This window comes from Melospiza melodia, chromosome 25, assembly GCF_035770615.1.
Source record: "Melospiza melodia melodia isolate bMelMel2 chromosome 25, bMelMel2.pri, whole genome shotgun sequence".
Taxonomy (NCBI): Eukaryota; Metazoa; Chordata; class Aves; order Passeriformes; family Passerellidae; genus Melospiza; species Melospiza melodia.
This window is the reverse complement of record NC_086218.1, coordinates 10,626,782-10,650,236: the sequence shown is the minus strand read 5'-3', so window position 1 is coordinate 10,650,236 and position 23,455 is coordinate 10,626,782. Positions and strand designations below refer to the sequence as shown.

The 23,455-nt window shown below is 50.5% G+C and overlaps 1 protein-coding gene and 1 long non-coding RNA gene across 3 annotated transcripts; one reads left to right on the top strand and one right to left on the bottom strand.

Annotated features, from left to right (window-relative positions):
* Positions 1 to 68: 68 nt before the first annotated feature.
* Positions 69 to 23,359, top strand: OTUD7B (OTU deubiquitinase 7B). Of its 2 annotated transcripts, XM_063176527.1 has the most exons (12): positions 69 to 141; positions 6,673 to 6,795; positions 7,238 to 7,408; positions 8,069 to 8,290; positions 13,560 to 13,661; positions 14,067 to 14,194; positions 15,017 to 15,129; positions 16,983 to 17,110; positions 17,724 to 17,873; positions 18,295 to 18,409; positions 19,001 to 19,085; positions 19,636 to 23,359. In XM_063176527.1, the coding sequence occupies exons 2-12, from the start codon at positions 6,723 to 6,725 to the stop codon at positions 20,926 to 20,928; spliced, it is 2,580 nt and encodes an 859-aa protein (XP_063032597.1). In that variant the 5' UTR covers positions 69 to 141; positions 6,673 to 6,722; the 3' UTR covers positions 20,929 to 23,359. The 2 variants fall into 2 exon arrangements, with proteins under 2 accessions (XP_063032597.1, XP_063032596.1); XM_063176526.1 differs by lacking the exon at positions 69 to 141 and having other exon boundaries at positions 6,439 to 6,795.
* On the bottom strand, positions 1,632 to 5,059 carry LOC134429416 (uncharacterized). Its single transcript, XR_010030584.1, has 3 exons — positions 5,005 to 5,059; positions 4,598 to 4,754; positions 1,632 to 1,815 (listed from the first exon to the last, which is right to left on the bottom strand). It is a non-coding gene; the product is annotated as an uncharacterized LOC134429416 (long non-coding RNA).
* Positions 23,360 to 23,455: the final 96 nt, after the last annotated feature.

Here is a 23,455-nt window from a genome sequence, read left to right as displayed (position 1 = left end):
TTCCGTTCCGCCTTCCCCCCCCGCTCTGTCCGTCCCCCCCCGCCCCGGGAGCGGCCTCAGCGGCGGCGGCGACGACGGCGGGAGGGCCCCGGGGCCGCTCCGGGCCGGGCCGCTCCGGGCCACCCATGGAGCCTCTCGGAGGTAACGGCGGGGCCCCCGCTCGGCCTCGGGAAAGTTTTGGCGGGGCCGGGCCTCGGGGCGGCGTCGGCGGCGCCCGCGGGGTCACGGCGCGGCCTGAGGGGGCGGCGGGGGCGGCTCCCGGGGTCGCTGCCGGGCTGCGGCTCCCGGGGCCGCTCCCGGAGGTTGTCCCGCGGTACCGGGGTGGGTTGCGGCGTGCGGGTGCCGGCTGCGGGTCCCTGCTCAGCCCGGGGGCCTGCGGGGCCGCTCCGGGGCCGCTGCCGGTGCGGATCCCCCGGGCTTCACCGCCGGGGCTCCTCGGGGAGCGGCGTTTTCCTGCTCCCGTCCCGAATAATTCTCCTCTTGGTGGTTGTTTTCTCCCGGGAACACCGGGATTTCCGCGCGGCTGCCCGGTCCAGGCTGGGGTGGCTCCGTTGTGGAGCGAAACAGGAGCTGAGAAGCAGCCCTGGAGTGAGGACAGGGAGTTCGGGGGTTTTTATTTCTCCTTTGGTTCGTTCCCGGCCACAGCCCCGGACCGTCCCCAGCTCCGGGAACCTCACTCCCGGTAGGAGAACGGAGCCTCCCGGGGGTTGTGTTGGGTCCCGGTGCACCGGGAATGCTGCGGGGCTTTCCTGGCTGTGAAATTGGTGCTCGGGACCGGGAATCTCCCGGTTCCTGAAAGCCACAGAGCTGCAAAGTCCAAACTTCCAGCCGGGATTCTTCGCTGTGAATCGCTGACACCGCTGGGTTTTATCTTCCTGACCCAGCACACGTCCATGCTGAGTTGTTTGGGTTTTTTTTTTTTTTTTTTTTTTTTTTTTGAAAATGGGATTTTAAAACTACTTAAAGATGGTTTTGTGCTAAAGGAGCTCCTGGAGTGGCCACCTGTGGATCCAGGCATCCCCTGTGCCTGCTTCAGCCTTGGCAGCCCCTGGTGTGGGCAGGAGCATCCAAATCCCAACTGGGGATCGGAAAAGGAGCTGGGTGCCCAAACCGCTTCAAAATTCAGGGATTTTCCCTTCAGTATTTTTATTGGAATATATTTAATTTTCTGCTGGTGTTGGTGGTGAATCTGTGCTACTCCGTGCCAGGATGTGGCTCTGCTGTCTCTGCGAGATGCTCTGGCCCTCAATTGGCACTTCAGCTCTCCCAGTCCCGAGTTCCACCCTAAACTCATCCCTGCAAAGGGCTGAAAATGGATTATCCTGGCAGGAGCAGCGCTGGATTGGAACATTTGGGGACCAAATGAGCAGAATTGGTGGTGGAGCTGCCCTGGCCTCGATTGCAGAGGGGACATTTGGAGCCTCCCCTGGGATCCAGGCAAGGACAGCGTGTGCCAGGCCCAGCTCAGGCTGCAAATAATCATGGCCTGGTTTAGGGAGAGCTTGGCTCACAGGGAATTTCTTTGGTGCAGACACTGAGAGAACTGAGTTTGTTTTCAGTGCTGTCATTAGAGATTAGAGAATGCTGTAATTTTGGGAGCAGTTGATAACCAGGAGGATGATGATGATGATGATGATGATGGTGGTGGTGGGGCAGAGCCTGGATTTGCTGCAGCTGCTGCTGGAGATTTATTGGGCTTTTATCTTGGAGATAAAAGTGGAAGGTTCTGGTGTGTTCTTCAGCCCAAGGTTCAGGATGAGCTGGGAGCTGGGAGGAGCCCAGCTGTGTCTGCAGCACTGGGAAGCAGCTGGAACTCTGGAAATAAAAACAGGATAAAGCTGTTCATTGAAGCACTGAAGCTTTGTAAAAATGGGATGATTTCCATAATTTCACTCCAACTCCTGAGCACCAGGGTGGTTTTAGGAGCCCCTTTTATTCCCCTTTAGGATCCCTTTTAGCCCCCTTTAGGTGCCCTTTTATCCCCCTTTAGAATCCCTTTTATCCCCCTTTAGGAGCCCTTTTAGCCCCCTTTTTTAGGAGCACTTTTCCCTACTGGAGCAATAATTTATGAGGATTATGTGCTGTCCTTTTGGACTGTGCTAAAACTTTGTCAGAAGTTCCCAGAATGGGAAATCTTGTTGGGCTGTTCCTACCAAGCATGAGGTGCAGCCACAGAGCCACATCCAGCGCCTGGAATGGGGAAAAAATGGGAACAATTCCAGGAAAAATTGGGGGAAAATTCCTCAGTCACTGCCACAGCTGCCTGTGTTGTGTGTGCCCCAAAATTCCTGCTCTTTCCTGCCAGGCTGGCTCCATTCTGCACTCACAGCTCCAAGGATGTCCTGCATCTCATAAGTAACAGGGTGTCCTGTTATTTATCAGGAAAAACTTTTTTTTTTGATGATGATGAGGAGGATCTGGATTGATTCCCATCCTGTAAGAGACAGACACGGTGTGTGTCCCACCCAGCACTCCAAGGGTGTCCTGCACCATCAGTTTTATCAGGAATAACTGGATTTTTGTTGTTGATGATGATGATGATGATGATCTGGGTTGATTGCCATCCTGGAGGAGTCAGGAGCTGCAGGGTGTGTGTCCCACCCAGCCCTTGCAGCTGGAGCTTAGTGACACAGCACAGGTGTCAGGTCAGGACAGGTGCTGCTAATCCTGGGGCTGTTAGATAACCTGCAGGGCCAGGACAGGGGTGTGGGGTGGGGAGGAAGCCAGAAACCTCCTTGAGGAGCATCAGGGAACCTCCTTGAGGAGCATCAGGAAAGCTCCTTGAGAAGCATCAGGAAAGCTCCTTGAGGAGCATCAGGAAAGCTCCTTGAGAAGCATCAGGAAAGCTCCTTGAGGAGCTTCAGGAAACCTCGTTGAGAAGCATCAGGAAACCTTCAGGAGCATCAGGAAAGCTCCTTGAGGAACATCAGGAAACATCAGGAAACATCTTTGAGAATCATCAGAAACCTCTTTGAGGAGCATCAGGAAAGCTCCTTGAGAAGCATCAGGAAACCTTCAGGAGCAAAAGGAAAGCTCCTTGATGAACATTAGGAAAGCTCCTTGAGGAGCATCAGGAAACCTCTTTCAGGAACATCAGGAAAGAAACATCTTTGAGAAACATCAGAAACCTCTTTGAGGAGCATCAGGAAGCCTTCAGGAGCATCAGGAAACCTCATTGTGTATCAGGATATCTCCTTGAGGAGCATCAGGAAACCTTCAGGAGCATCAGAAACCTCTTTGAGGAGCACCAGGAAGCCTTCAGGAGCATCAGGCCATGCTCACTCAGAGCTCATGGAGAAGCTCATTTTTCTCACAGTCTCAGATTGGAGCTGCTCCCATGTCCCACCTGCAGATCCCCTCAGGACGCCCCTGCTTAGCCTTGAGCGCTGCCAGATTTCAGGATTTTGGAGAGTTTGGAGTTCAGGAGTTTGATTTGTGCTGCATTTCCACTGTTGTGCAGCTCCCTGCTGGTGGGAGTGAACGCATCCATGTGGGTTTGACGGGATTAAATTTCCCACGGATTTGGGCACCTCCTGCCTCAGCTGCAGCTCCCTGAGGGTCAGGTTTGGTGTCCCTCGTGTCCCTGTGGGGTTGGGACGAGGAGCAGAGCCCTGGCAGTGCAGTCCTGGCTCCCAGCTCGGTTCCTGCCCTCAGCAAAGCATCACGTGCCAGATCCGGGGCAGACACGTCGGGCTGTGCTGCTCCTGGAATATTTCTGGAAGTGTTTTATAAACACACTGGAGCCACAGGTCGTGGCTGACCTTGGGTCAGGATTTGGCCCTGACAAAGAGAATTATTTCCTCTTTCTGCAGCGTGTTGAAATCTAACAAAATAAGGGAATTAAAGCCCCGGAAATTACAGTTTGGAAATTTAAATGGATCCAGTTCTGCTGCTCCACACTCGGTTCTGGTGAGCTGTTTAAATTCAGTGTTCCCCATGGTTGATTTCCCACCAGGATGGAGCTGAGAGACATTGAGATTTTGGACCTTTTGTCTGGAATTCCTCCCTCAGTTTGCTGATTTTTCTGATGGTGTTGGGGTCTTGAGGAGGACCAGGATGCTCCACATGCCCCCGGTGAATTGATGGAGTTGGAGTTGCCCTGGGAGAGGCTGCAAGCAGCAAGAGAGAGGAGGCTCCAGGAGGTTTTATGGCTTTCCCCTTACTTTGGATGGACATTTGGTGTGACAGGTCTGAATTCCCTTCAGGAAGGATTTCCATGCTGCCAGCAAGGACCAAGCCCAGCTTTGCCCCATCCCCAGGGGTGGAACTGGGCAGATTGCTCTGCTGGAAGGCTGAGGGTTGGTGTCAGCGTTGGGTGGATCCCCTGGCACTGGGAAATGAGCTTTTCTCTGGGTTCCCATGGGTGTGTGACCATGGAATTCTGTTGGCATGAAGCTCCAGCTCCTCCTGCTCCCAGTGATCACTGCTCACTCCCATCAGGAGCATTTCTGTGCTCAGACCCTCTGCAAGTGTGAGGATATTTGTTAAACATTTCCTAAAAAACCTGCAAAGAGCTGTTGGGATCACAGCAACAACTGAATTTAGTCCTAAATACAGTTTTTTCCACCCATTTCTGGTTGGAATGTGGAACACTCACCTTGGATCACCCCCACGCCCTCCTGGGGGATTTGGGGTGTGCTCAGCTCCTGTCCCGTGGCTGGGGAATGGATTTGTGAATCTTCTGGGGTTTTTATTTCCTCCCTGGGCCCATTTCCCACCTGTTCTGGAAGGAGGGAAGAGCAGGGAGCATTTCCCTTCCACAGGGAAAGGAAATAATCAATAAATAAATCTGGGGTGGGGACAATCTCTCTGTCCAACCCCTCAACAAATCCCCAACAATCCTTCACCTCCCAGCTGGACCCAGAGTTTTCCATCTGTGTTTTCCCTGGCATTTTTGTGCACGAGGGAGTTTGGAATGCAGTGCAGGAGGGGGCTGGCATGTGCTGCTCGTTCCCTCCCCAAAGCTCTGCTGAGTTTTCATTTGCATTGGAATTCCACACCCACCTGGAGGAAGCTTCTCCCGTTATCTCCTCCTGGAGCTGCTCCTGCCAGGGATTAGAGGATCCAAAAGTGCAGCTCCTAATTAGGGATCTTCCCTAAATTGGTGGAGTGAGAGCAGGAATTGCTGCCAAATCCTGCTCCAGGAATGTGCTGGGCTTTGGCATCGCCTCTGGGAGGAGGAATTTAACAACTCCATTGTGGGAAAGGTGTTTCTCCAGCAAGAAATTCCAGGGTAAAGTCTTGGATGCTTGTGGGGAGTTGTGCTCTTAGGGAATTTCACCCACCTTTAAGGATAATCTTGGAAAAAAATATTTTAAGGTACCAGGGGGAGGTTTGCATGTCTGTAGGGATAATCCTGAAAAAGAGATTTTATTTCTCAGGCACCAGGAAAACAACCAGGTTTGTTTGTATTCCACACAATCCTGAAATTTCCTCTCCCACCTCATACCTCCCTCTCCCAGCCTTCCCAGATTTTCCCCTTCCAGATTTTCAGCTCAGCATAAATTTTATTCCCATTCTTTCCTGTTCCTTGATGGCAGAGTTTTTATCCCAGCCTTTTAACAACAGCAAATTCCACTTTGCCCATGGGGACTCCCACTGATGAGGCTGCTCTTCCTCTCCCTCTCTGCCCCAGGAATGCAGAAAATCAGGATTTGGAGGCATGGCAGGAGCACACGCCTTCAGAACCCAACAAAATCCAGATTTACAGAATAAATCAAATAAACCAATTGAAGAAACCAAAATTACAGAATAAATCTGAGGTTTTGGTCCCCTCTGGGAAGGGTTCACGAGTCAGAGGAGCTCTGGAGTGGAAAGGAGCTCTGTCTGGACATTGATTTTGTCTGCCAGAGCAATTGGGATTGTTCAGTTTGGATTTTTGTCTGAAATGGGCTTTTTAAAATATATTTTCCTTAGAATCTCCTAATTCTAGCATTTTATCCTGAATTTCCTTTTCCCTGCCTCACATCTGGGGTGCTTGGAGTGGGATGGGGCCCGGATTTACTCCTGTAAATGCACAAGAGAAACTCTCTGCTTTCTGATTGCTCCCGAAAATTCATTTATTATATGAATATATAATAAATGATAATTATATATATATAATATTATATAATAAATTATATAGTATACAATAACAATACATTATATTATCTATATAATGTATAATGTATTATATATTATATATAATATATTATGTATTTTATATATAATGTTGTATATATTATATATAATGCATTATATATTATATATTACATATTATATACTTTATATATTATATATGATATATTATATATTATGTATGACATTATATATTATGTATGACATATTATATATTATATATATAATATTACATATTATATATATTATATTACATATTACATATTATGTATTACATATTATTATATGTATCATATGTATATATAATAAATTATATTTATTATATAATTTATTCCTAATTTGGAAAGAAAAGCTCCACCACCTTTGAGATGAGATTGGTTTAGCTCATGAATTTTCCCAATTTTTCTGTTGCTGGTTATAGCCAAAAAACATTGTGCTGCCCAGGAGTGAACCTGGAGCACATTGAATTTCTGGGGGAGGGTTCACTGAGCCCTCAGCTGATTCCCAGCTGGGGCTGTGCAGTCCAGGGGTGCTCTTGGTGCTCTCCATGCCCAGGTTGATGCCCAGGAGCCGATCGGGTGCCGCCGACCCCTCTGGCCTTGGCTATGGACATCGTCCTGTCCGACTTTGTTCGCTCAACGGGGGCAGAGCCAGGGCTGGCCAGAGACCTCCTTGAAGGTATGGAAAACTGGGAATCGTCATGGGAATGACCAGGGTGGGAGGGAAAAGGGGAGGGAGATGGGGGCTGGAATGGTTTCCAGCAAAGATGTTTAGGGAGTGTCTCAGTTTCTGTGGTGGGTGAGGGTGAGTGGTGCTGCTTCACCTGGAATGGGGGGAATGGGGATAATTCCGGGAAAAATGGGGGAAAATGGGGAAAATTCCTCAGCTTCCACCAGCTGGAATGGGGAAAATGGGAATAATTCCAGGAAAAATGGGGAAAATTCCTGGGGCGTAGGAATGCGGCATTCCCCTTCTGTGCTAGCTCCTCAGCTTCCACCACCTGGAATGGGGAAAAATGGGAATAATTCCAGGAAAAATGGGGAAAATGGGAATAATTCCTCAGCTTCCACACCTGGAATGGGGAAAACAGGAAAAACTGAGTCTCCACGTCCCCGTGCAGGCAAGAACTGGGACCTGAGCGCGGCGCTGAGCGACTTCGAGCAGCTGCGGCAGGTGCACGCCGGGAACCTCCCGCAGCCCTTCAACGAGGGCCGGGGCTGCCGGCCCCCCGAGAGGGAGCTGGCACGGCCAGGGAGGCCCCCCCTGCAGCGCCAGGATGACCTGGTGCAAGGTCAGTGTCCTGGAGGGGTGTCCTGGGCTGGGCAGTGTCCTGGGCCGGGCAGTGTCCTGTCAGAGCACAGAATCACAGGGTGATGAGGGTGGGAGAGACCTCTAAGATCATCATCCATCCTCTGCCCTAAGACCTTAACCAGACTGTAGAGCCAGTCTTTTTAAACACATCCAGAGATGGTGGTTCTACACCTCCCTGGGAAGAGCATTCCAGTACTTTATTATTCTTTTGGTGAAAAATTTTTTCCTAATACCCAACCTGTACCATCCCTGAGGTAGGTTGAGACTCTGTACTGTGGTTCTGTCAGTGCTGCCCTGGAATGGGGAAAAATGGGGAAAATGGGGAAAACTGATGGAAGAGACCAACTCCGCCTGTCTACAGCCTCCCTTCAGGAAGGTGTAGAGAGCAATAAGGGCACCTCTGAGCCTCCTCTTCTCCAGGCTCCTGGTAAAACACCTCACAAAAGTGGCAATTTACTAGAAAAAGAAGTGAACAAAGAAACTAATGGCTTTGAGGTGAAGTCCTCCAGGCCTATGAGGTGCCTTTTTCACCTAATGAGGAGAGAAACTTGTGGGTTTCTTCCCCTTTCAAGGGGACAAAGGCTGGTTTTGTCACAGGCCCCTGCCCCACTTTGCTGTTGTTCCCCCTGCTCTCCCCCAGAGAAGCGCCTGTCCCGGGGCATCTCCCACGCCAGCTCCACCATCGTGTCCCTGGCCCGCTCCCACGTCTCCAGCAACGGCAGCAGCAGCAGCGAGCACCCGCTGGAGATGCCCGTCTGCACCTTCCAGCTGCCCGACCTCACCGTCTACTCCGAGGAGTTCCGCAGCTTCATCGAGAGGGATCTCATCGAGCAGTCCATGCTGGTGGCGCTGGAGCAGGCTGGTGAGTGCTGGGGACGGGGGCAGTGCCACCCACGGGGGCGCCCTGGGGTGGGGCATTGTCTGGGCACCACCCTGGCGTGTTTTCTGGCAGGAGGAAATGATGGATCTGACTCCGTGTTCTTAAAAGACTGATTTATTATTATATTATATTATATCATATCATATCATATCATATCATATCATATCATATCATATCATATCATATCATATCATATCATATCATATACATTACATTATATTACATTATATTACATTATATTGCATATTACATTATATTACGTTATATTACGTTATATTATATTATATTATATTATATTATATTATATTATATTATATTATATTATATTATATTATATTATATTATATTATATTATATTATATTATATTATATTATATTATATTATATTATATTATATTATATTATCTCTTATCTATATCATATAATATATATTATATTACATTATGTCATATTTTTTATATAATATTATATCATAATACATTACATTACACCATATACCATATATTATATTATAATTTAATTTAATTTATATTATGTTACATTACATTAATTATATTACATTATATCATATTACATTATATCATATTACATCATATAATATCATATCATATCATGCCATATTGAAACTATACTAAAGACCAGAGAAAGGATACTGACAGAAGGCTTAACAAGATGATGATGATGATAAAATAATAATGATGATGAAAACTCCTGATTCTCTCCAGAGTCTGACACAGCTGGATTGTGATTGGTCATTAACTCAAAACAATTCACCTGTTGGATAAACAAATCTCCAACCACGTTCCAAAGCAGCAAAACACAGGAGAAGCAAATGAGATAATGTTGGTTTCCTTTTTCTCTGAGGTTTCTCAGGAGAGGAAATCTTGGGCAAGGGGATTTTCCAGAAAATGTGACAGTGACACTGGGATATCCCATGGATGCACATCCAGCAGGGAATTATTCATCATTTTTATGACCTGGTGCAAGGGTTGAGTAGGAGCTGCTTCCCTTCACCCATGGGAACTGAGTGTAAACAACTCAGGGCTGTTATCACTGTGCTGAGAGGGAAAACACCCCAAAACCCCCAAAACTGGCATTGTCCCACCCCATGCTCCATCTGCCAGTCCTGTGGAGAGACAGGAAAAGGGAATTTCTCTCTAATAAATTCTGGATGTCAGCGCTGCTGCTCCAGTGCCTGCAGGGGAGGAACCTCCTGCTTTGGTTCCAGGTTCCTGGAGAGCTGCCAGGGGTCTGTAAATGAGGGAATGAGGGGACATCCAGGGGTCTGTAAATGAGGGAATTAGGGGACATCCAGGGGTCTGTAAATGAGGGAATTAGGGGACATCCAGGGGTCTGTAAATGAGGGAATTAGGGGACATCCAGGGGTCTGTAAATGAGGGAATTAGGGGACATCCAGGGGTCTGTAAATGAGGGAATGAGGGACATCCAGGGGTCTGTAAATGAGGGAATGAGGGACATCCAGGGGTTCTGTAAATGAGGGAATGAGGGACATCCAGGGGTCTGTGAATGAGGGAATGAGGGACATCCAGGGGTCTGTAAATGAGGGAATGAGGGACATCCAGGGGTCTGTAAATGAGGGAATGAGGGGACATCCAGGGTTCTGTGAATGAGGGACATCCAGGGTTCTGTAAATGAGGGAATGAGGGGACATCCAGGGGTCTGTAAATGAGGGGACATCCAGGGTTCTGTAAATGAGGGAATGAGGGGACATCCAGGGGTCTGTAAATGAGGGAATGAGGGGACATTTGTGCTGGCAGGGAAAATCCCATCCCTGGCACCAGGAAGGTTCCTGTGAGGGATCTCAGGAGGGTTTCCATTTCCACTCCTGCTGTTTCTGTGCTGCTGCACATAGCAGAAAACACATTATCCTTGGGGATAACAGACACTCTGAGGGCACAGCTTCTCCCTGTGCTGCTCAGGAGTTGCTGTAAGAAATATTCTCATGTTTTGGGAATGAGCACCTGATCCCAGCGATCCCATTACAGGGTGGTGCTGGGAGGTGACAGCAGAGCTGCTGCTGCACATCAACCCCAGATCTCACCCCAGCAGAGCAGGCTTGGCTTCCTCTGTCCCTGCACAAATCAAATCTGGGGCTGGGGCTTGCTGGGTGCTTCGTCTGTGGGCTGGGGGCACTTCCAGGTGTTCTGGGATGCTGTTAATGGGGAGGAATTTATGAATTCTGAGTTTTAGAAAATGTCTTTGGAGATTTGTGTGTCTGTGGGTTGTTATAAATTAATGTTTTTTTCTGTAACAAAGGGCTGTAGTGCAGCTATGAAATATTCCAAGTAGGGTTTTGAGCATGGTGCTGTGATCTGCAGGGACTCCCAATATTAATTTAGCACACAGCATCCTTAGGAGATTTAGGAAATGCATTTTACAGCCCAATAAATGTTCATATCCTTTTCCCCATGAATTCAGAGCTCCTGCTACACCATTGTGGCAGAGTGAGCACTCCCAAAGTGGCTGAAAGCTTCAGTGAGATCCTCTGGGAATGCTCTGGATGTGCTTGGAGTGGTTTGGAAAGGTCTCTGCCCTGAGTGGAGCCTTGGTTTGACACAAACCCCTGTGGATCAGGACTCAGGCTTTGCACTGAGCTGGGGATTTGCAGCTGGGTTTGTTTGTGTCACACAGGGAGGAGCAGTCAGTCCGTGGTGCCTCACCTGGGGATGTTTGGGGATAAAAAATCACAAAGAACTGAAAGATGCTGATCCCTTGGAGCAGTCCCTGGGACACTCCCTGTGCATTCCTGGTAGCCTTGGGGAAGCCATTTATGGTTTGGATGAGGCAAATCCTCATTTCTGGTTTGGATGAAGCAATCCTCCTTCCAGGCTGGGTGGGGCCATCAGTTCCTCCCGTTGCTGTCACCTCTTCAGGTGGCTCCTGGTGGAGAATAAAATGGGATTTCCCCAAACACCCTGTGGGGTAAAACAGGCTCATGGTGCTGGGTGCTGAGGGATCCTCTGGGTGCCAGTGGACTTTTCCTCCGTGCAGAAAATCTGTTGCTGCCATGACCATTCTGAAAAGATCCCTCAGGCTCCTAAATCCACTTGGTTTCCCTGCAGAGCTCTCAGGGCTGGTTAAGAACCACACACACAGAGAAATGTGTTGTTTTCAACATTCTGGGCAGCTCTTGGAGTCTCTACAGTTGAGATGACCCCAAGGTGTTGAAAAATCTCTTTTTCCCAGCCCTGTAATCAAAGAAGGAGTCAGGATCTCTCAGCTGAGCTTCTCAAAGTTGTTTATTTTTATTTTATTTCATTCTTTTTCTGCCCTGCTGAGATCTGTCCAGCACACTGACTGCCTTTGGGTGGTGTTATCTTTTTATACTAAAAACTACCTGAATTTGATTTACAATAATTTTCCAATTATCTATCCAACTAATAAATTTTCCAATACCTATCACCTCTGTTAGACAGTGAACTTCTACTCTAAACCAATCCAAAAGTGCCACCATCACCCAGAAGATGGAGGACAAGAAGAAGAAAGAGGAAGGACAAGGCACATCCAAATTCCTCCATTCTGCCTCCTGAACCCCCATTCTAAAAACCCCAAAATTCTATTTTTCCACTTTTTGACAAACTAACTATCATTTTACTTAAACTCTTGTGGCTTGTAAATCTTCACACAAAGTTGGTAATTTTCTCCCTGGGTTAAAATGGAAGGCAAAGGTGTTTTTGACTCTGTGCCAAGGTCTCTGAGCTCCCTGCCAGGGTCTGGAGTCCTCCAAGGAAATCAGAGGAATTTCCACCCAAATCCCTCCATCCTGCCTCCTGAACCCCCATTCTAAAACCCCAAAATTCTACATTTTCACCCTGTGATAAATCCCCTAACGTTCTACTCAGACTCTTGTGGCTCACACAAAGCTGGTAATTGTTTTTCCATGCTTAAAATCAAAGGCTCAGGTGCTTTTGGTGTTTTTCACTCTGTGCCAAGGTCTCTGAGCCCCTTCCCAGGCTCTGGACTCCTCCAGGGCAGCCAGAGGAATCTCCTGGGCTCTGAAATTGTTTTCAACACTCCTGGGCAGCCTCTTGGCCTTTCCAGGAGGAGCCAGACCCCGGCAGGAGCCTGCCTTGGGCGTGGGGTTCCTTTGGAGCCGATTTCTCTTGCGTAACCGCAGTCAGGCAAACACTTGGGCACAGAAATGCCTCTGCAAGGTGTGTCCCCTCAGCCTGGGGCTTGCACAGCCTCCCGAGCACCAGGCACACGTGCACAGAGCATTTCTGGTGGCTGGGGATGCTTTAACCTCTGTTTTCTGCCTTTAGTTCCTCTCCCTGGGGTTGTACAGAGCATTCCCAGCCGTCCCATGGCTCTGCACTGGGATCCCCAGCAGGGATCGTGCTCCAGAAGGAGGAGAGGCTCTGAAAATGAAAGGAAAAGGGCTGGTTTCCTGTAGGAGCAATTGAAATACAACTTGGAAGCCTAAACAGCTTCACCCAGCCAAAAACCTGCCTGTTGCACAGGATCCAAAAAGCCCTGGAAAATATGGCAGCCAAGGAGGGGTGTTGAGGGCAGGGCAAGACTCAGACTCAGGGGGTTCAAAGTCCTGATCCAGCCCAGCCTCACTCCCTTGGGAAGGGCTGAATCTTCAGCCACACTGGGCATTTCTTCCAACCTTCTATTTTTAGCTGCTCTTGACTTGAATCACCACAGTGACCCGAAACTCCCAGTCTGAAGCGCTGTCAGTTTGCATTTGCAGCAGGAAAGCTGCTGGGATCAGCAGAAATCCTGGAATGTTCTGCCTAAAAACCAGTGAGCAGGGAAATGTGGCCATGAGAGACTTGAAACTGGAGGGATTTGGTTCCAGCAAGCAGCAAAAGGCTGATTTTCCCTGGAGAAATTGTTTGTGCTGGGTGCTCCTGGAGGCATTTTCAGCCTGTGGGGAGGGAAAAAAGGGGTGTGGGGAAAAACAGATAGAGGAGAGCTGCTCTGGGTGGAATTCCTGGCTCCTATTTGTGTGTAATTCTGCCCCAAATCCAGCCCAGTCTTTTCCTGGCATCCTCAGGGAGTTTTGCAGCTCCAATCTCCTCTTTGTGTTGCTTTGTCCTGACTCTTCCCCACCCAGTCCTGGGCTGGGTCTGAACCTTCCCACCTGCCCAGATGCTCCTTCCACCCTCTCTAAACTGCTTGTTCAGCTGTTTTTTGTTCCAGAAGGGCTGAAACCACATCCTGCAGTGCCCCCAGAGCCCCCCAGTCCCATCCCATGGTTTCTCACTCTCCCAATTGTCCCCAGGACGTCTCAACTGGTGGGTGACGGTGGATCCGAGCTGCCAGCGCCTGCTGCCCCTGGCCACCACTGGAGATGGGAATTGTTTGCTCCACGCTGCCTCCCTGGGTAAGATTTGGGTTTATCCACAAGAAAACAGCCCCCAAATCCCTGGGGAAGAGCCCACCGTGCTCCTTTGGGGGCAGGAGCCATTCTGGATGCTGCTGCTCCTGGCTGTGCTTCAAGGGAAGGGGCTGCAGCTGCTTCTCAAATCCTTCTCCCCCTCTGATACAATAACTGCTGCAAAGGAAATAAAGGAAGGAGTGGGCTGTGAGGAGGGAAATAAAAGATGTGAGTGAAAAGCAAATAGAGGAGAAACGCTCTGGGTGGAAATCCTGGCTGTTGTTTGTGTGTAATTCTGATTTGTGCGAGTTTCCCCGAAGGAAACGTGGGACGATGGAGCAGCCCCTTCCCTGCAGTGGCTCGGGGAGTCACAGCAGCTCCTCCTGACCCTCCTGCTCCTTCTCCCTGCAGGAATGTGGGGCTTCCACGACCGGGATCTGATGCTGAGGAAGTCCCTGCACACCCTGATGGACAAGGGAGCGGAGCGGGAGGCGCTGAGGCGCCGCTGGCGCTGGCAGCAGACCCAGCAGAACAAGGAGGTGGGAGCTGAGCGATGGTTTGGGCCCTTTTTGCCATCCTGGGAAAACTCCCTGTGCCTCTGGGAGGTGCCAGTCTGGAATTTTGGGCTGGGCTGTGCTGTGCTGAGGGGTGTCCTGCACTCAGAGCTGCAGCAAAATTAAAGGGTTTTGAGATTCATATATTGATCTCCTTGAGCCAGGTCTTATAAACTTCTGGAGATTTATATCACACCAAGATAGCTCAGCTACTTTAGAAGGCATAAAATTAACAGGATGGCTTCTGTGGTAGTGGAGGAAACAGAAAAGTTTTATTAAAAGGCAAAATAACAAGTTTTAATAAAAGGCAAAATAACAAAACTCTTTACAGAGAAAAAATCAAGCCAAATGCAAGAGGTTCCTGCTCCTGGTAAAACACCTCACAAAATCAATTAAGTTTTTTGTTCACTTCTTTTTCTAGTGAATTGCTTAGGCAAGACTTTTTTGCCTCTGTCCAATTAGCCATCCTTGAGTCCCCCAAGTCCTATGAGGACTTTTTCCCTAATTGAAGAGAGAAACTTCTGGATTTTTTCCTTTTTAAAGAGACAAAAAAAGATAGTTTTGTCACTCCATCACCAGAGAGCACATTCCTACATGGGACAAGTGACAGCACAAGGGGAATGGATTTAAATGGAGAGGGGAAATTTGGATGAATATTGGGAAGCACTTTTGAGGCCATGGTGCAGAATGTGTTGATTATTTTTGTATAACCCATAGAGGAAAGTTGTGCTGTGGGTACAAACCCACTCTGGAGTAACTGGGAGAGCTTTACCTGGATGATTTTGGGTTCTTTTTGCCCTTTTTCAGTCTGGCCTGGTTTACACAGAGGAGGAGTGGCAGAAGGAGTGGAATGAGCTGATCAAGCTGGCGTCGAGCGAGCCCCGCGTGCACTACGGCACCAACGGCGGCGGCTGCGGCGGGTACGGGCAGGGTACAACAGGGAGGGAATTACACCCAGGGTACAACAGCGAGGGAATTACACCCAGGGTACAACAGCGAGGGAATTACACCCAGGGTACAACAGGGAGGGAATTACACCCAGGGTACAACAGCGAGGGAATTACACCCGGGGTACAACAGCGAGGGAATTACACCCAGGGTACAACAGCGAGGGAATTACACCCGGGATACAACAGGGAGGGAATTACACCCACAACAGCGAGGGAATTACACCCAGGGTACAACAGGGAGGGAATTACACCCAGGGTACAACAGCGAGGGAATTACACCCAGGGTACAACAGGGAGGGAATTACACCCAGGGTACAACAGGGAGGGAATTACACCCAGGGTACAACAGCGAGGGAATTACACCTACAACAGGGAGTGAATTACACCCGGGGTACAACAGGGAGGGAATTACACCCAGGGTACAACAGCGAGGGAATTACACCCAGGGTACAACAGGGAGTGAATTACACCCAGGGTACAACAGGGAGGGAATTACACCCAGGGTACAACAGGGAGGGAATTACACCCAGGGTACAACAGGGAGGGAATTACCCCCGGGGTACAACAGGGAGGGAATTACACCCAGGGTACAACAGGGAGGGAATTACACCCAGGGTACAACAGGGAGGGAATTACACCTAGGGTACAACAGGGAGTGAATTACACCCAGGGTACAACAGGGAGGGAATTACACCTACAACAGGGAGTGAATTACACCCAGGGTACAACAGGGAGTGAATTACACCCAGGGTACAACAGGGAGTGAATTACACCCAGGGTACAACAGGGAGGGAATTACACCCAGGGTACAACAGGGAGTGAATTACACCCGGGGTACAACAGGGAGGGAATTACACCCGGGGTACAATAGGGAGTGAATTACACCCAGGGTACAACAGGGAGGGAATTACACCCAGGGTACAACAGGGAGTGAATTACACCTACAACAGGGAGGGAATTACACCCAGGGTACAACAGGGAGTAAATTACACCTACAGCAGGGAGTGAATTACACCCAGGGTACAACAGGGAGTAAATTACACCTACAACAGAGAGTGAATTACACCCAGGGTACAACAGGGAGTGAATTACACTACAACAGGGAGTAAATCCCCTCAGCTCTCAGGGTGCCCCAGGGCAGGGCAGCAGCTCTGGTTTGGGCTGGTTGGGTTTCAGGAAAAGGACAAAGATCCTGAGGCAGCACCAGGCACATGGAGCGTCCCAGGAAAGGATTTTGGGTCTTCTTCTGTGGGGTAGGGAATGGATTGGGCAGGGAATAAATATTTTCCTTGTGTTTCTTTGTGTTTTCCTTGTGCTTCCTTGTTTCCTTGTGTTTCCTTGTGTTTGTTTCCTTGTGTTTTCCTTGTGTTTCTTTATGTTTTCCTTGTGTTTTCCTTTTGCTTCCTTTTGTTTGTTTCCTTGTGCTCCCTTCTGCTTCCTTCTGCTCCCTTCTGCTTCCTTGTGTTTTTCCTTGTCCTTCTTTGTGCTTCTTTTGTTTCCTTTTGTTTCCTTCTGCTTCTCACTCTGAAATCAGAATAACTCAGAGCTGAGAGTTTTTGCCATCTCCCTTCTGTTTCAAGGACAACCTCAACTGTCCTTATCTTTAGATAAGGAACTCCCAGCAATGCCAGGCAGCAGCTGGGCATTCCTTGTGCACAAACCCTTGTTTTGGAGCAGGACATTTTGGGAATCCACACCTAAACCCTCAGATCAGTGCTGAGCTCAGCCTCTGCTGGCTGTGAAACCTCCTGCTGGTGTTCCAAAGCAAATGTTTGAATATCCAGACTACCCAAGGGATGACATCCAGCTTCTGCTTTGCCCAGGGTGGAGAGCTCAGAGGAGCCAGTGTATGAGAGCCTGGAGGAGTTCCACGTCTTTGTGCTGGCCCACGTGCTGAAGAGACCCATTGTGGTGGTGGCAGACACGATGCTGAGGGACTCAGGTGGTGAAGGTGAGACCTTCCTCTCTTCCCAAAGCCTCTCTGAGCTCTCCACTTTTCCTTTCCACCCTTTCTGGAGCCTTTCTGCTCTCAAAGCTGCATTTGGAGTTGGGAATGGTGCAGGGGGGAAAATTCACCTGCAGCAGGTGAGGGGCCAGGTCAGATTTGGCTCCCAACCCAATTTCTGCTGCTATAAGAGCATCACACGAGGGTTTTTTTCTTTTTTTTTTACCTCTACACACACATCTGGGGATGAGAAATTCCATTCCCTGGTGGTGGATTTTCCTCCATTCCCTGAGTGTTGGATTTTCCACCATCACCTTCAGTTCCCTGTCAGGGAAGGTTTATCAATTTCCATCCTTCTGTAGGCAAAGTTTGTCTTGTGGGGGAGTGAAGAGGAAGGCTTTTTATAGAAAATACCAGTTCATTCTACATTTGAAATCCTCCTGATGTAAAATAAACATCTATTTTGGGTTGTGGTTTTGTTTAATGTCCCCTGAGATGAGAGATAATTGCAGGTGAGCCCTCCATTGAGGCAAAGGGCTCATTCTGGAGCAGCTGCAGCACAAAAAACTCTGAACTCTTGAACCTGTGATCACAACTAACCACTCTCAATTGTTGCCAGCATTTGCCCCAATTCCTTTTGGAGGGATTTATCTGCCCCTGGAAGTCCCAGCCAACAAATGCCACCGGTCCCCTCTGGTCCTGGCTTATGACCAAGCTCATTTTTCTGCCCTGGTCTCCATGGAGCAGAAGGAAAACACAAAAGATCAAGGTGAGTGATGGGATTCAGGTGAGAAACTGAGGAGGAGGAAGATTTGGGAGTGCTGGGGAGGAAGAGCTGACCAGGACCCATCAGTGTCAGCCCAGAAAACCAACAATGACCTGACCTTGGAGCTCTTGCAGTGCCCAAAGGGGCTCCAGGAGCTGGAGGGGGACTTGGGACAAGGAGAGTGGATTCCCACTGACACAGGGCAGAGTTGGATGGGAAATGGTGGAGAAACTCTTCCCTGTGAGGTTCAGGTGCTCAGAATTCCATGATCCCAGCACTGGGATTTGCCATCAGAGGTGACAGAAATGCTCCTGGTGGGTGCTGTGCTCAGGGCTGGCTCCAGGTGTGCAATATTTGTCCTCCTGGGCTGTCAGTGTGACATTGCTGTGACATTGCTGTGACATTTCTGTCCTGTTTCTGGCAGCTGTGATCCCCCTGACGGACTCTGAGCACAAACTGCTCCCCGTGCACTTCGCCGTGGACCCGGGCAAGGAGTGGCAGTGGGGGAAGGATGACAGTGACAATGTCAAGCTGGCCAGGTTGGTGATGTGCAGAGCAGAGAGGTCACAGATGGAAAACCAGCTGGGTTTTCCTGTGCTGGGTGAAAGCTGTGCCCAGGGAATGGCACTGTTCAGCTTTTCCTTCGTTTTGATGTGATTTGGGTGGGGCTGTGACATCTCACAACCTTTGTTCCCACATCTCAGTGATGATGCTCCAGGTCCTGGAGCTCTGGGCTGGGGGTAGCTCAAGGATCTCCTGTGATAGCAGCATAAAAAATGTGCACAAATTTTTCCATTTGCCATCAAATCCTTGTGTTATGGGTCCCTGGAATGGGGAGGGTGGTGGCCACCAGATCATGCCTGGTCTGGGTGAGGCTTTGGGCAGATCTCACCATGGTTTAGTCCCAGCACTTCCTATGGCTGAGGCAGAAACGTTTTGATTCCAAGACTGAGGAATTTGATTTCTCCCTTTGGGTTTTCATTGAAAGGAAAACTTCACAATTATCCCTTTTGTACCCTTGGAAAAAACCCATTTAAATACACAACACAGGGAACAATGTAGATATGGGGGGAGATGTTTCCAGGTGGGAAATGGCTCTGACCTGTGGCTTTGCCCCCCTCCAATGCCAGCGTGACCCTGTCACTGGAAGCCAAACTGCACCTGCTGCACAGCTACATGAATGTCAGATGGATCACGTTGCCTTGTGACATGCAGGTAAAGGGACCAGGGGGATCTTCTTTACCTATGAATTATTCAACCCCTCCTCTCTGCAGGAAAGCTGTTGTGGGCTTTACCTGGGGGCTCTGTGCCCACAGCAACTGTGGCTGATTCTGCCAGAGAGCAGGAAGTGACTCAGTTTTGCATGTGGGCACCTTTCCCCAGAACTTTCCGTGTCCATTTTCAGTCTTTACATGACCCAGAAGCCCCTCAGGGATGTCCCAAGCTCCAAACAAATGGGAGCTGTTGGTTTATGGCCACCTCGAGACTGGGACAATCTCACCCTCTTCCTCCCTGGATTTGCACCTGAAATCTCCCTGGATTTGCAAGTGGAGGTATCAGAGAATCACAGAATAGAATCATAAGATCCTGGACTATCTCAGGCTGGGAAGGTGCCACGGGGACATTTAGGGATGTGCAGGATGCAGTGATGACACGCCTTTCTCAGCGTTCCAAGCCACACCACCTCCTTTGCTTCACCTTCCACCTGGAAATCTTTACCTGAGGGGTTTCTAGACTCTGATTTTTGTCTCTCCTCCCTCCCCAGGCGCCCCTGGCTCAGCCAGAGTCCCCCACGGCCTCGGCGGGCGATGACGCTCGCTCGGCAGCGGAGTCGGGCGAGTCGGACAAGGAGTCGGTGTGCAGCAGCTCCGCCAGCAACGGGGGCACCAGGGCGGCCAAGGACAGGGAGAAACCAAAGAAAGAGAGGGAAAAGGAGAAGGAGAAGGATAAAAAACGAGCAGACTCGGTAGCCAACAAGCTGGGAAGCTTCGGGAAGACTCTGGGCAGCAAACTAAAAAAGAACATGGGGGGCCTGATGCACAGCAAAGGCGTCAAGGGCGGCGTGAGCAACGGGCAGGGAGACACCCTGGAGAAGAAGAAGAAAGGATCCCTGAAGGCACGGAAGGACAGCAAGGAGGAGTGTTCCCCTGGAGATTCGGCTCCTGCAGAGAAGCCTGGTGCAGGTAGAGCAGCCCCGGAGAAGCCCTCGGATCCCTCCAAGTACAGCAGCGACGTTCGGCTGAGCCTGAGCATCCTGCGCGCCGCCATGCAGGGCGAGCGCAAGTTCATCTTCGCCAGCCACCTCAAAACCAGCACCCGGCACCAGTTCCAGGAGGAGATGATCCAGAGGTACCTCCTGGACGCTGAGGAGCGGTTCCTGGCAGAGCAGAGGCAGAAGGAGGCCGAGAAGAAGGCGCTGGGCGGCGCCGCCCCGGCCAAGAGGCCGGAAGGGGAGGTGGGTGCCCAGCGGAGCGAGGAGGCGATGCCGGGCCCCGTGTTCTGCCAGCCGCCCCCCAGCTACCCCCCCCAGCCCCTGGAGCCGGCCGTGGGTGCTAAACTCGCTGCTTTTCCAGCTGGCTACTCCGGCGTTTTCACCTTCCCCAGGCCCTCTATGGGCAGCGCCGAGGGGCTGCACCCGCCCGCGTGTCCCGAGGGCCGGCGGCAGCTGGCGGGGGGGCCCTGCGGGAGCCTCCCCCCCTATGCCACCCTGCCCCGGCACCACCAGGGCCGGCTGGGCCCCTGCCCGCCCGGGCCCGCCCACCCGGGCCGCTTCTCCCCCACGGACACGGAGAGCCAGGCTCCGTTCCCCGCGGAGCGCGAGGGCTCCGGCTGCCTCCTGCCCCCGCACAGCAACGGCTGCCGGGAGCTCCTGGAGCAGGACCAGGGAGGAACGGCGGAGAAAATGAGAAGCCAAGGCCTCTACAACATCCAGCAGACCAAGTGCAAACAGCCCAACTGCAGCTTCTACGGACACCCGGAGACCGGGAATTTCTGCTCGTGCTGTTACAAGGAGGAGCTGCGGCGCAGGGAGAGGGAGGCGCTGGTGCACAGGTTCTGAGCTGCCCCTGTGCACGCCGGACCCCTGGCACGTGGGGGATGCAATAACAGAGACCCAGTTTGGTTTCTTACACCCAGCCACGCTCCTCTCGCGCTCTGCAGGAGGTGGGAGCGGCGTTGGGCCTGCTGGGATGGGCTGGTGGCATTGATGGGTGCAGGAGGGAGAGAAGGGGGAAAGCAGCCCCTGATTTCCTGGAGCCCCTGCAGGGGAGGAGAAGGATTCCCAGGGGGGCTGCTCGGCTCGGAGCACAGGGTGAGGGGGGAGAATTTCCTCAAAAACTCAATAAACCAGACCAAAGCTTTGGGAGTGGGCAGGGGGAGCAGCTCCCCCCAGGTCCTTCCCACTTCCTGACCGCCTGGGACGGAGCAGAAATGCCCCATTTTGAGAGTCACAAAACCTTTTAATGGAGTTTTTTAACACTGGTTTTATTCTGTATTTCTTCTTGCTGGTACTGAGCGACACCGTGTTGGAGTTGGACTTTGATGAGGTGAGGTGGCTTGGACGCCCCCCACCCAGTCCTGGATGATTCTGAGCACCAGGACAGGCTCAGGGCTCTGTCCCCTCCTCTCCTCCCCATGAGCTGAACTCTGGTTTTAAAATGTTCTTTTTAAACTCTTCCTGAGGCAGGGGGGGACTCCCAGAGCTCAAGGGATTGGAGGTTTCTCTTCCTGTGCAGAGCCCCCAGCCCACAGGAGATCCTGCCAGGAATTCCCAGTGAGCCTGGGGCAAATCCCCCAGGAAAAGCCACTGGAAAGGGGTCCCAGAGCACCCCCAGCCCCATGTAACTCCTACTTGAGCACAGCTACTCTGTACTACCTCTGATCCTGATTAACTCGGCTCCGTTGTGCTGAGCCACCAACTGACCTTTAGGCTGCGGAATTAATCCATATTTTTTGATAACAGGGCTAAAAAAAGCAGAACAAGAAGGTAAAATCCTCCTCCCACGTGTTGTTCCTGACCCCATCCCGGCCCCCTGGCTCCCAGGGTGGGATTCACTTTAGCACTGCGATGTTTGCACAGAATTCCTTGGGGTTTCTTTGGTAACTGCAGCTCCCAAACCTGGTCCTGCACGGAGCGAGGTGCAGCATTTCCTACCACGTGGAAATAAAACAGGAGTTGTATCCTTCAGCCAGAGCTTTACAACATTCCCTCCTTTCTATTTTTGGGTTGATTTTCCAGAAGGAATCAAACTATGCAACCCCTTCCTGCCCATGGCCATTGCCTGGAGAGGGGATGAGGAAGAGGAGCTGGAAGTGAGCTCGGGGCATCACCCCACGCCTTACCCTTGGCCCTAAAAATGTTCATTTAGACCTAAAAGCCCAGAGTTAAGGCCTTTCCTACACCTAAATGCCCCCAAATTGGGCCTTTCCTGGTGGGATCCCAACACTCTGAGTCCAGCCAGCAAAGCTCCTTGTCTGCAGATTTTCAAATCCAAATTTCAGACAGCCCAGGGATGGTTTGATTCCAGTGCTGAGTTGTTTTCCCTGGTTTTATAAAATCCCTGAGCGTGGTGGCTGAAGCTGTGGGAAGGGGAGGGTGTGACACCCACTCCAGCTGGCTCCTCTTACCTGGGAACAAATTCCACATTTCTCCCTCAAAATGCAGGAATTCCAATGGACTTCAACCCCAGGCAGGGCCGTGCAGTGCTGGTTAAACAGCACAAGCTCTGCCCCTATTTGGTTCACCCCAAATTTGAAGCTGTTTTGGTTAAAACCCAACCCGAACCCTTCACTATTTACGGGCTCTTGGTTTAAATTCCACGTTCTGATGTTTATTTTTCCCCGGATTGGAGCAGCAGCTTTGTTTTGGTGTTGGGAATGTCCTCTGGAGCAGGGATGGCACAGGAGGGCAGGGGGAGGTGATGCTTCAGCACTCAGGTTTTGGGGGAATTTCTCTCCTTTTTGGGGAGCTCCATCCCAGTGGAGGCCGGATTGGGTGGGGATGGGGAGAAGGCAAAAAACCTGTAGGAGAAGCAGCAGTGCTGGAGGGAAAACCCCAAAACTGCAGGAGAAGCACCAAACCTGCCCCCAGGAGGGGAGACTGTGGTGTGACCCCAAGGTCAAACTAAGTGCACTTAACTGGTGTGGTTGGAATTCCAATTGATCCTGGTGGAGGAAAACTTTGTCTTTCAGCGTGTGTAAAACCCGTTCATGAGATTTGATTTGATTTTATTAAATGAGATTCACCCTCGGCAGAGGAGGCCGGGGCAGCTTTGGGTCTCACTAACGCGACACCGAGTGACCTGAATTAATTCTGCAGTGGTTTATTCACAAAAAAAACTCCTTTTTTTTTTTTTTTTTTATTAATTCCAGATTAATTGGTGATATTTGGCCTCCTGGTGAACAGGGCCAGAGCGTTGCACTTGGGCTGTACCTGTGGCCTCGTTGTGGCACCACAGACTCATTGACAATAAAAACCTTCAGCTGATGCACCTGAGGCTCCTTCATCCCCAGTCCCCTCCTGGGGCTGCTCCTCATCCCCTTCTCCATCCAATTCTTTGGGGATTTGGGGGTTATTATTTATATCA